This window comes from Stegodyphus dumicola, chromosome 7 (assembly GCF_044657685.1).
Source record: "Stegodyphus dumicola isolate Sdum_Otavi_A_Nest chromosome 7, ASM4465768v1".
Lineage (NCBI taxonomy): Eukaryota > Metazoa > Arthropoda > Arachnida > Araneae > Eresidae > Stegodyphus > Stegodyphus dumicola.
In genome coordinates, this window is record NC_140774.1 from 67,853,763 (window position 1) to 67,866,170 (window position 12,408).

Here is a 12,408-nt window from a genome sequence, read left to right on the forward strand (position 1 = left end):
ATTCGGTTATTGCACTGAAATGCTTATAAAGTGTCTGCGAGCAATTTTACTTCTTCACCTGTATTCCTTATATATCACTCTCTTACACTCTCGTCATTGGGACGTACCATCGGTGTCATCTGGTTACTTCCTGAAATTTGCATATGATTCTTGAAGATGTGTGTAGTGATTTTACAGGTGATATATTTATTTTAGAGTTTGATTTCCGCGTGACTCCGAATTATCCTTAATTTATAGACATGAGTGTATATATGGTACAGGCTGGTTACAGAGCTGGTGTGGCAGAATTTTTAGAATTTAGTAACACACCGAACAACAAAATCTAGAAATGGCAAGACTTTTAGAATTTAGAGCAGGGATTGGAAGCAGAATTTAGGACCCACAGAGATTGCATCATGTGGGAAAATGCCTAGTGCCAGCTCTGTGTATGATGCATTAAGATGAATCTTTTAAATTGTAAGTTTTCAATTTCTTTATTAATAAAAAAAATCCTTTTCTATTAATGCCTGCCCACGTGATAAGATTTGATATTTTTGATATTTAATATGCTTGTGTCTAGTGAAAAGTAGAGAAATTAAGGGAAGATAAATATGTTAAGACAAAGATTCTAGTATCAAAATAAACATTCAAATGCCGAAAACCCGCCGACCTGAAATCCGCGTTGCCTCTCAAAATATAAACATTCAGTTCATAGTCTCGGGAAACCGCAACATGGAGTATGAAATATCGAAGAAAAAATACTTACCAAATAATGACGTCATAATTACCGAATAATAATGAGTCATAATGGAAATATCAAATTATTGACATCATGATAAAAGTTTTTTCCTCTCCATTCTGCATCAAGGTAATAAAGCAGAAAATTCATTCAACTCTTCTTTCAAGTTCACGATTCACGTTCTTGTATTTTCTGAGCTTTGTTATTTCACAAGATTGTTTAGTGCTGCCCACCCTTTTCTAGATAATTTGTGGACAAATTATGAATATTTTAAATTTCAGCACTTTTAATACATTGACAGATAAGAAATGCACTCGTGGTTTTACTGCTTGAAACGTTGCAAAACGTAAACACGTTGCATTGACGGTACTGCAAAAAGTGGAAATTCTGCAAAAGATAGATGCAGGTGCTACTCCTCGGTTTATAGCAGAATCGTATGGAATTGCGACATGGACTGTGCATGATATATAGAAAAATAAAAAAAAAGCTGTTGAAATTTTACAGCAACAGTGATTCTAACACTGGAATCCGAAACCGGAAATCTTATCATGGGGCGAAATCAGCAAACCTTGATGCTGTCTTGTACGAGTGATTCTGGCAGCGGTGGAGTGATAGGGTACCAATTTCAGGACCGCTCCTAAGAGAAAATTTATTTTGCATTTTTAGTCTGAATATTATGATTTATCTTTTCTGTCCTGAAATCCACAAAATCCTAAAATCTGCACAACCTCTGGTCCCAAGCTTTGCGGATTTCTGGACTTTTACTGTATTATGTTTCCATTGTTCTTCCAGACATTCTCCAAAAAGTAAGAAATTCATTGCAAACTTTCTGTAAAATACTCCATTATGTGTTGATACTATGGAGACATTTTTCATTTTGTCACATAGTTCTCGAATGTTCTAGAATCATGGATCTATAAATCTTGCTTTCAAATCCTTCTAAACTTTCCAAACTGCAATGTCTAAAATCCTAAAGAAAAATTATCCCTACCAATTCTGTAACAACAAAAAGCCAGAAATATTTTGGAAACAAAAAAGGAGGGAAAAAGTGTAAAATTAATTTTATAGAGAAAACTGAAAACTCTTACTATGAAAAAATTAAAAAGGAAAACACTTTTAATTAATTACATAGCTAATTTTGCTTTTGATAACAGCTGTTTCATAAATTGTGCTTTATAGTATTATACCTTGTTTATTTTTCAGATTCAAAATATTGTATAAGTTGCCAAAATGAAACTTTATAATATGACAGCAAAATATCAAAATGTTTTATTTTAATGTTATTTTTTAAATATAATTTCAACGTATTACCATTACTTTAATGAAATTTATTAGTGTTACAATGTTTTAAAAAAAAATCGTCAAAAAGTTTCCAGATCTCGGAATTAAAAATTTCCTATAGAAACTGATCTTAAAATCATCAAAACAGTGATAAGTCGCCAAACTGAGAACTGTTTAATAAAAGAATTAACATCCCCAAAGCAAAAAGTTGTTTAATAGCTCTCTATTGGAAAAAATGAATTTCGAAATGCTCGTTTCACTTCTTGCTTAGAAACTTGAGTATCCCATCATTTATATTAGAAATAGAAACAAATTATAACTCATGAACCCATACGAAAAATAACATATATGTCAGTGAATCGCCAAAAATAGTCCTCCATAATGCTAATTCACACTCAAAACGGCAGTCGTATAAACAGACAGAAATTTCAGATGATTTAAATTAAGGACCTTCTGCTGATTTTGGCCAAAATTAAGGACTTAAGGACCAAAAATCGATTCCAAAAAATCTAAGGACTTTTAAGGACTCTTAAGAACCGTACAAACCCTGGATGTAAATTCAGCACCCAAAGACATACGTTATAAACTTGTTCAACAATTTTAACACTTAACAATGCACAATTGCTGAATACATCAAAATAACAACAAACACAAAACCAGAAATTCATTAACACAAATTATTATGTCCACACCTTACACATCAACTCAAAATAATGACCATTACACCATTAGTGGTGCCACCACACCGAAACTTTCAAAACCGTATACGTAAACAGCATGTATCAAATTGGTTACACTATGCAGTAAGCTACAATTTGTGTTTTGATTTGATTTGCATTACTTAATATGAGTTCGTTGCCAAATGGGAACTACATGCATTTATGTTATTTAATTTGAATTATTTATTACATTTATTTCTGTTAGCATAAATTTAGGTATTTTGCATAATGAAACTCGAAAACAATTTATGCGAATTTTGATCTGGTTGCAATAATACGTAAGTACCGTCTGTTTCATATTTTGTAAAATTTGTAGAGACATTAGGTATTTATTTGGAAGCAGGAAAGATGAATGTTAGCAAAAATTTAGGTATTTTGCATAATGAAACTCAAAAGGCATACGAAACGAACATGCGCCAAGATATATATTGGCGAGAAAAAGTAAAGTTTGTACAATGCAGTATATTCGATTTTCACCCTAGCTACTTGTACCTGGCCAAAGGTCTAATCCAGTAGTACTTTCTTCTCTTTCAGGTACGATGGCAAAGTATGTTCCTGTTTATTTTTCTTATTGCCTAATATAGGTAAGCCTGATGATATTTAGTACTGATGATGATTCTATGTAAGTCATTCTTTTGAATACTTCAATTTTAATATCTGTGAAGATTATTACTTTATTGTTATGCTTAAGTTAAGCAGAATTCTCCTATTTTATTAAATAAAGATTTCGTAGTTAAAATTTTTGACTTATGATTCTTTAATTCTGTGCTTGAGGAAACGTACTCATTATGCCTTCAGTGCTAATGCACAACCAACAAAAGATTATGAGACTGATAAATTGAAATTTTGTAATGTTGTAAGAATCCAGGGGCATAAAGTGTTAAAACTCTTTGTTGAAAAAAAAAAAACTAGTTACAAAGTTTATAAGAATAACTGTAACAAATAATAATGTCTATTCTAAAAGAATCAATTTGTATAGAAAAGTTAACAGATGAAAATTATTCAGTGTGGAAATTTAAAATAGAACAAATTCTAATAAAAGAAGGTTTAGATGATGTTGTATTCGAAGAAAAACCGGAAACTGTTACTGATATTTGGTTAAAGAATGATTGTAAAGCTAAAGCTTTAATATGTCTAAACATTTCGGATTCGCAATTTATCCATGTTTTGCATAGTAAATCTGCAAAAGAAGTTTGGCAGAAGTTAAAATGTGTCCATGAACGTGTAAATTTAACAAATAAGTTATTTCTTCTTAGAAAACTATATTCCATTAGATATAATGAAAGTTCTAAAATGCAGGAACATATCAAAGGAGTACTAGAATTGGCTGAAAAGCTGCGTAGTATAGGTGAAGAAATTAAAGAAAATAACTTAATAGCAGTATTATTATGTTCTTTACCAAATTCATACAACTCCTTAATAACTGCAATAGAAAGTAAATCGGAAGCTGAATTGTCGCTAGAATATGTTAAAAACAAACTTATAGATGAGTATTGTAGACGTGTGGAAACTAAGAAAGTTAAAAAATACGATTCAGTTGCTTTAAAAAGTAAAACCGAAAATAAATCACGATATTGTACTTATTGTAAGAGAAATAACCATACGATAAATGACTGTTTTCATTTAAAACGTAACGCTAGAACTTCCCCGAAAACAGATGTAAATAACAGTAAAGTAAGAAATTATTCTCAAAATTATAAAAGTAATGCATGCCAAATAGCAAATACGCAAAGTGTACAAAACATAACAAAACTTAAAGAAAATAAGTATCTTAAAAGTATTGAAACTGAAAATTCGCAGATTCAGTTTAATCAAGTTCTAAAAGTGGAAAATAAACATGAAAACACGCAAACACAAGAATGGGTTATTGACTCGGGAGCCTCAACTCATATGACGAGTGATAAGAATTTTTTTCCATCAGTTAAATGACTCTAATAAACAAATAGTAACTGTAGCCAATGGTACTAAATTAAATTCTTATGGTATTGGTGAAGGCTATTTTAAAGTTCGAAACTTAAAGGGTCAGGTTACACAAATAAAATTAGAAAATGTATTGTATGTACCAGGTTTAGATAGTAATTTACTTTCTGTTCAATCTGTTACGAATAAAGGTTGCATTGTTACATTTGATAGTAATAAGTGTTACATAAAGCATAACAATATACTCGTAGCCGACGGCAACGCTCAGCAAGGTTTATATAAATTGACCGTAAACTCAATTGACGAGAAAGCATACTTAGCTAATGATGTTTCATGTTCTAATACGAACTGTATACTAAAATGGCATCAAAGATTACGCCACAGAAATATAGATGCCATAAAAACACTTAAGAAAAATGATTTGGCAGACGGCATTAAACTTGGCAAATGCACTCATAGTGTGGAATGTTCTACTTGTGTAAAAGCGAAACTAACCGAAAAAACCTTATCTCAAAACTAGTTTTAGATCTAAAAATCCACTGGATTTAGTGTTAGATATTTCGTAACTTTCATTGATGACTATTCGCGTTATACTCAAATTTATTTTATTACTTCAAAAGATGAAGTATTCGACAAACTTAAACAGTATGTTGCATCGACAACAAATAAATTTAGAAAGAAAATAAAGGTTCTCAGATCCGACAACGGTACAGAATACCGTAACAAAATTACTGAAAATTATTTAAAGAAAATTGGTATTTTTCATGAAACTTCGGTTCCTTATTGTCCAGCACAGAACGGCGTCGCAGAAAGGAAAAATTGCTCTTTAATAGAAATGACAAAAGCTATGCTAATAAACTCTAAATTACCGAAAGGATTCTGGGCTGAAGCAGCAGCTACTGCCGCATATCTTCAAAATAGGTTACCAACTAAAGCCACAGATAGAACACCATATGAATTGTGGAATGGTAGGAAACCAAACTTAAGTCACGAGTATTTGGCTGTAAAGCATTTTACTACGTGAAAAAACAAAAACGGCGTAAATTCGACAACAGAGCTGAAGAAAGAATATTCGTAGGATACGATTTACGAAGTAAGGGATACAGGATTTATGTAGGTGGAAGGAAAATAATAGTAAGTAGAAATGTTAAATTTTCAGAAAACGCGTCTTTATCTGACAAACATGCAGAAAATAATGCTGAAGATTTAGAATTAATTCACTTCAATAACTCGCAAGAAGATGAAGAAAATAATGAAGAAACATCTCTGGGCGATGATTTTACAGAAAATTCAGAAAGTTTTGAAGAGTTAATTAAACGTGAAGAAAATGTAGAAAGAAGGGTTTCTAGCAGATCAACCAAAGGGGTCCCACCGGAAAGATTCTCTTATAAAGCAGAAGACGAAGAATCAATCTTACCTAAAAATAAAGATTCAGAAAGCCTTGAAGAAATTCTAAACTTACCAAAACGTGAACAAGAAGCTTGGATCAAGGCTATGCAAGAAGAAATACATTCTCTAAAAGAAAATGAAACCTATAAACTTACAGAATTACCACTAGGAAAGCATGCAGTAGGCAGCAAATGGGTGTTTAAGACAAAATATGATGAAACTGGTAAAAAATATAAAATACAAAGCATGCTTAGTAGCCAAAGGATTTACTCAAAAATACGGCAGTGATTATGATGAAACGTTTTCACCAGTAGTGAAACACACTATGATAAGAGTTTTCTTAGCATGGGCAGCGTATAATAATGCCAAGGTACATCAACTAGATGTTAAAACAGGTTTTTTGTATGGCAACTTAAATGAAGAAATATATATGGAACAACCAGAAGGATTCGTGGTTCCGGAAGAAAGACATGAAGTTTGTAAATTACAGAAGTTGATTTATGGTCTCAAACAAGCAGCTAGGTGCTGGAATGCAGAAATTGAAAATACATTGAAGAATCTTGGGTTCAGTCAAAGCAAAGCAGATCCGTGTCTTTTCACAAAAGTGGTTCGTGATAAAAGAATTAATTTAATAGTGTATGTTGATGACATCCTAATAAGTTCTACAGAAGAAGGACTAATTCTTCAAGCAATTAATGATTTAAAGAAACGTTACCAAATAACGCATCTTGGTGAAGCTAAATATTTCTTAGGCATGGAAATAAATCGCAAGCAAGATGGAAGTTATCTCTTATCACAGAAAAATAAAATAAATCAAGTTGTCAAGCAATTTCAACTTGAAGAAGCGAAACCCACTAGCACACCAATGGAAACAAACTATTATAACCTAAGCAAGGAAGAAAATCTCCTAACTTCAAATGATAAATTTCGCCAAGCTATTGGAAGTCTCTTGTATATATCGTCTATCACAAGACCAGATATCACAGCTTCAACTCACATACTCAGCAGAAGGTGTAATAATCCACGTCAAAAGGACTGGAATGCTGTTAAAAGAATCATTAGATACTTAAATATGACAAAGAATCTATCCTTAGAAATTTCGTCGAGTGAAGAACCTAATATTACAGTTTATTCAGATGCTCATTGGGGACAAGATATTGAAGATAGAAAATCTACATCAGGAAGTGTTATTTTATTAGGAAAAAACTGTATTTCGTGGTTTTCAAGAAAACAAACTTGTGTTTCTTTATCCTCAGCAGAAGCTGAATATGTTGCACTATCGCAAGCTTTGCAAGAACTATTATGGCTATTAAAATTAACAGAAGATTTCAATCTACCCCAAAATCTACCGATAAAGGTATTTGAAGATAATCAGTCTACTATAAGACTTGTAGAATCTGAAAAATTCAGTTCGTGCACAAAACATATTGATACAAAAGTTCATCATATACGCGACTTGAATAACAAAGCAATAGTAAAACTTGCTTATCTTTCAACAGAGCAAATGGTTGCTGATATTATGACTAAACCAATTCCTAAAGCTAAATTTCAGTTTTGCAGGAATGAATTACAATTGGTATGAGTTTCATTAGCAAAACAGGGTCAATGTTAGCATAAATTTAGGTATTTTGCATAATGAAACTCGAAAGGCATACAAAACGAACATGCACCAAGATATATATTGGCGAGAAAAAGTAAAGTTTGTGTGCAATGCAGTATATTTGATTTTCACCCTAGCTACTTGTACCTGGCCAAAGGTCTAATCCAGTAGTACTTTCTCTTTTCAGGTACGGTGTTAAAGTATGTTGCTGTTTCTTTTTCTTATTGCCTAAAATAGGTAAGCCTGATGATATTTAGGACTGATGATGATTCTATGTAAGTTATCTCCTTTTCGATAATTCAGTGTTTTAATGTCTGTGAAGATTATTACTTTTTGTTATGCTTAAGTTAAGCAAAATTATCCTATTTTATTAAATAAAGATTTTGTAGTTAATCTTTTTGACTTATGATTCTTTAATGAAAACTGTGCTTGAGGAAACGCTTCGCCTTCAGTGCTAATGCACAAATCCAACAATTTCTAATGTATTATTTTATTATTAATTATTTAATTTGAATTACATGTTAATTTAATTTGAACTACACCTAATACTCTTTTTGCATAGAAAGTTAATTTTGCAAAACGCAACTTTGTAGTGCTTGTAATGTATTAATGATATAGTCCTCATATTCGGCTACAGTTTACTGTACATTGACTCAAAAAAAGAAGGGAGGACAATTACATATTTCCTGTTCTACACAACCGATTAACAAAATTCAGCTTGTGTTTCAAATGTGTTTTCATATCTCGAAAGCATAGCTTAGGATATATATTAGATTTACAAAAAGTGTTCTTTCTAACTTATGTATTTTGACACAAAATTGACCTTTTTGTGAAAATGATGTCCCCACCCCTCATATTTTCATTCTACAACTCAAATTCTGCCTAAAAACCAAAATTTTTAAAATGTGGTGAGAAATATAACGATTAATTCCAAAATACAGTTTGGTGTACTTTTTTTACTTTCTGCCAAGAGCAATTCACTTAGCAAACTTCTAATCTTATGTTAAGCTTTCCCCTTCTCATTCTCATTCTGAACATGCAAAAAAAAAAAAGTGTCAGCATTGTTGTTCTTGTTATTGAAGATAGATCTTCACCTTTAACTTGTCCTATAGGGCCAGTCATTGAAGTTCATCCTGGCAAAGAGGGATTGGTTCACAAAGCAACAGTCAAAACTACGATAGGTTTCAAAAACCTATAACCAAACTTTCACTTCTGCCTTTGTATCAAGACTGAAGCTGATAAGGCAGGAATATGTTTATTTTCTTGCCTCTCATTATTAATTTACGTTTATTCACTTGCTCAGCATTGACAACATGATATAGCATTGTGATTTCCATGGATTTCAGAACATAGCTGACTTACAACTGTTTGGATGTGAACTTTTAAGTGGATTATTTATTGATTGGATTGTATTTAGCAGTAGTAGTTTAAATTTACTAAAGTTGTAAAAAAATAAATTTTTCAGTTATTTTTCAGGACTAAATAGGTAAGCAACCAATAAAAGCATAGTATTAATAAATATTATACATCATTAATAAAATAGAGTGAATAATTCCATATGATTAGTTCTCTATAAAAATTTATTTGGATATCTAAGATTCAAAATAACTGCTGCAATTCAATTAAAATTGGGGAAAAAAAGACATAAACAAGTTTTGCCATTATTATTGCTTATAACAAATATGCCAGATTTCAAAACGCACCAATACACTGATTCACTCACATATATTTTCGGAAATTTTGAATAAAAAAGCTCTAATTATTTGCAAGTTTGCTCAGAAATACATCTACTATGATGATAAAAATGTTACACGTATTAAAAATTTTTTTATAAAAAGTTATAAATATTATTTAAAAATACAAATTTTTAAGGTACTTTTCTGTTTCACCCTCGCAAATCTCGTCAAGCAGACTTTATTGGCAACAGCATACAGTAGTATATGCATAAAAACTGTTAACAAATGTTAGTTCTAAATAAGCATTTTAATATCATTTAAAATTTTGTAAAAAGCCAATGAGTAAAGAAAATAAATTTGTAAAAAGACATTAATTTAAGAGTTTACTATGCTTTCATGGTTCAACATTATAATTTGCCAGTTCATATCAGTGATCCCCAAGTGATCTCATCTCACGTAAACTACGCTGTTGACCCCAAGTGATCTCATCTACGTTTCGAATTAAATCTTAATTTGAAATACAAGGTTAAATGCAAGAATTATTTCAATTCGCACAATTAGCTTACTCAGTCAGAAGTTATGTAAAACTGCAGTGCTTTACTTAGCTATTGCATTCTCATTAGATTTGATCAATTTAACCCTTGACTTTGCCTTTTCTATATTTTCGCCCTAGGGTGAACGGTGTGAATTCATCCTAATTGACTTAATTACCGCGAATGGCCTTATGGCAGAAAACTGAACTATCTGGTAAAAAATTCTGTGTAATTAGTTGTATGCCAGTATTGAAAGAAACAATCAATCTGATAAGAAATGGCTGCGACTTGTTGTGAAAATGAAGCGTAAAAGGTTACCAGCGAGGATATCCCATTTGGCAACAGTTGTACCATCATTGGAGACTTTACCGCCTGCGCTGGCAAAACGAAAAAGTACCAGTTTTAAAATAAATCAGAAAAAAGGTATCAGTTTAATCAAAATTTCAAACTATGAAAGAAATTAAGTAAGTTTAATTTGACGGTCAATATATGGGCAATTTAATTAACACTGCATGATTAAAATGTTAATTGCTAATTTAAAAAAAATACTGGTGCAATTTTTACAAAATTTTGAACTTTGGCATAATCTGATACACAGAATTGAAATATAGGGGGGAAGTTGCATTTCAGAAACCAATTTTGTGTCAAAATACGTACAGCAAATCAGTTACAAACTTTCAGGAGAGTTAGAATACACCTAGACAATGGAAAATCATATAGCACTGCATAGTCAGAAATGCTTTTCTGAAACAGTAGTGAAGACACAAAACACAAGATCAGGCTGAGAAAATATGTTTATTATGGTTTCAGCATGAGGGGATCCCCTTACATTACAGCCTTGATGTGATTTTCCACTTGCAAGCAATGTATCCTCAATACTGGATCGGCAGAAATTGTTTGGTGCATTGGCCAGCAAGACTGCCAAACCTCATTTGCATTGACTATTTCCTCTTGGGGGAGGTGTCAAGACACTGGTGTACAAAATCCCCGTTAACAGTGCTGAAGAATTTGTTATATGCATTACGGCAGCTGCTATGGAAGTCTGTGACATGCCTGATGTTTTCCAAGAATATTAGATCTCCCTAACACCAGAGATGTCAGGCCTGCATCACGAGCCGGGGTTATAATGTCAAACACCTTCTTTGATGATGATTATTGTCTGTTTTTGTTCTTATTTCTTGGTTTCTGCTGTATTAAGCATAATAAACATATTTTTACTCCCTGTTTGTGCTCTTTGTTTCTTGTGTTTTGAGCTGTCCCTACTGCGCCAGGAAAGCATTTCCGACCATGCACCACTATGTGATTTTCCATCATATAGATGCCTTTTACCTTTTTATCTTTCCTGAAAGTTTGTAATCGATTTGCTGAAACACCCTGTATATTAGAATAATGCTATATATAAATCTAACATATATCTTAAGTTGTGCTTTCAAGACACAAAAAACAGAAGCTGAATTTTGGCAATCAGCCTAGAAGAATAGGAGAAATGGAGCTGTCCCTTCCCCCTTTTTTCCCCCTTGAGTCAATTTTAAAACTCAATTGCTTATAAAATTTTATAATTTAAAACATTTTTCTATGAAACTTTTGATGGATAATTAACCAGATATTCTGTATGAAACTCTTAACATATCACTAAAGATTAAATTATTTCTTAGACAGAAAAAACATAAAATACCATTTAATAATTTAATCAAACGATTAACATCCCAATTTATATGCTGAATAAGTTCAATGTCAATGAAGTCCGGATTTTCTTCATTGCTATTGGATAATTCTTGCATCCTAAAAAGAGAGAGAGAGAAAAGAAAAATATAAATAGCTTTCAAATGCATTTAAACTCTGCAAATGTGCATGGTTTCAATGCATGCAAGCAGTCATAAACACACAGAAAAATATATTTTCACATCAAATTAAAATATCTGTTGAATTTCAAGATTCTGGAAAGATAAATACGCATAAAAATAGCCCAGTTTTAATAACACAGCAGGATTTCATAATGTTTACAATTCTCTTAAAACCAATATTCTTTATAGCAATCATTCCATTATTTAATAACTGGTAAAAAAATCTTAAATGTTTTCACATTTGTAATATTGTTAATTTTTTGTAAACATTTGTAGCTGTTTACATTTTTTCTATATTTTTATTATAATGCACTTATTTTTCTATATTTTAGTAAATTTGGTGATTTTATGGTTGCTTATTGGATGATGCACACTAACTGCAAGTCACCTAGCACAGAAATGTATTTGATGAAAAGATGTCTTTTGAACTTTATCTAGTGACACTGCTCACATAAGTCTATTACAACAACACAACAAAGGGAGCCATCAGTCTATTAAATGGCCTGTACCTTTCATTTGCCAAACAAGACGAAATCAGAAAGCCGCTGAAGGAAATGAGTAAGAAACATATTACTGAAAGCTCTTCTCATCTTATTTCATAATATTTGTCTCCTATGTGACTTATTCTTCAGATGATCACTCAGCATGCCTTTTATGCATGAACAGTTCAATACTTAAAAGAATTGCAAAGTATTTAGAAGATGTCCACTAGGTTTGCTAAAGGAAAG

At 31.7% G+C, this 12,408-nt stretch overlaps 1 protein-coding gene across 3 annotated transcripts in view; it reads right to left on the reverse strand.

Moving 5' to 3' along the window:
* Nf1 (neurofibromin 1) overlaps nt 1-12,408 on the reverse strand; it is a 400,961-nt gene that overhangs the window by 331,442 nt on the left and 57,111 nt on the right. For all 3 annotated transcript variants that reach the window (XM_085820392.1, XM_085820391.1, XM_085820393.1), the window contains exon 6: nt 11,512-11,618. In XM_085820392.1, coding sequence (XP_085676518.1) covers nt 11,512-11,618 — 107 coding nt within the window. The remainder of the gene's footprint in view (nt 1-11,511; nt 11,619-12,408) is intronic.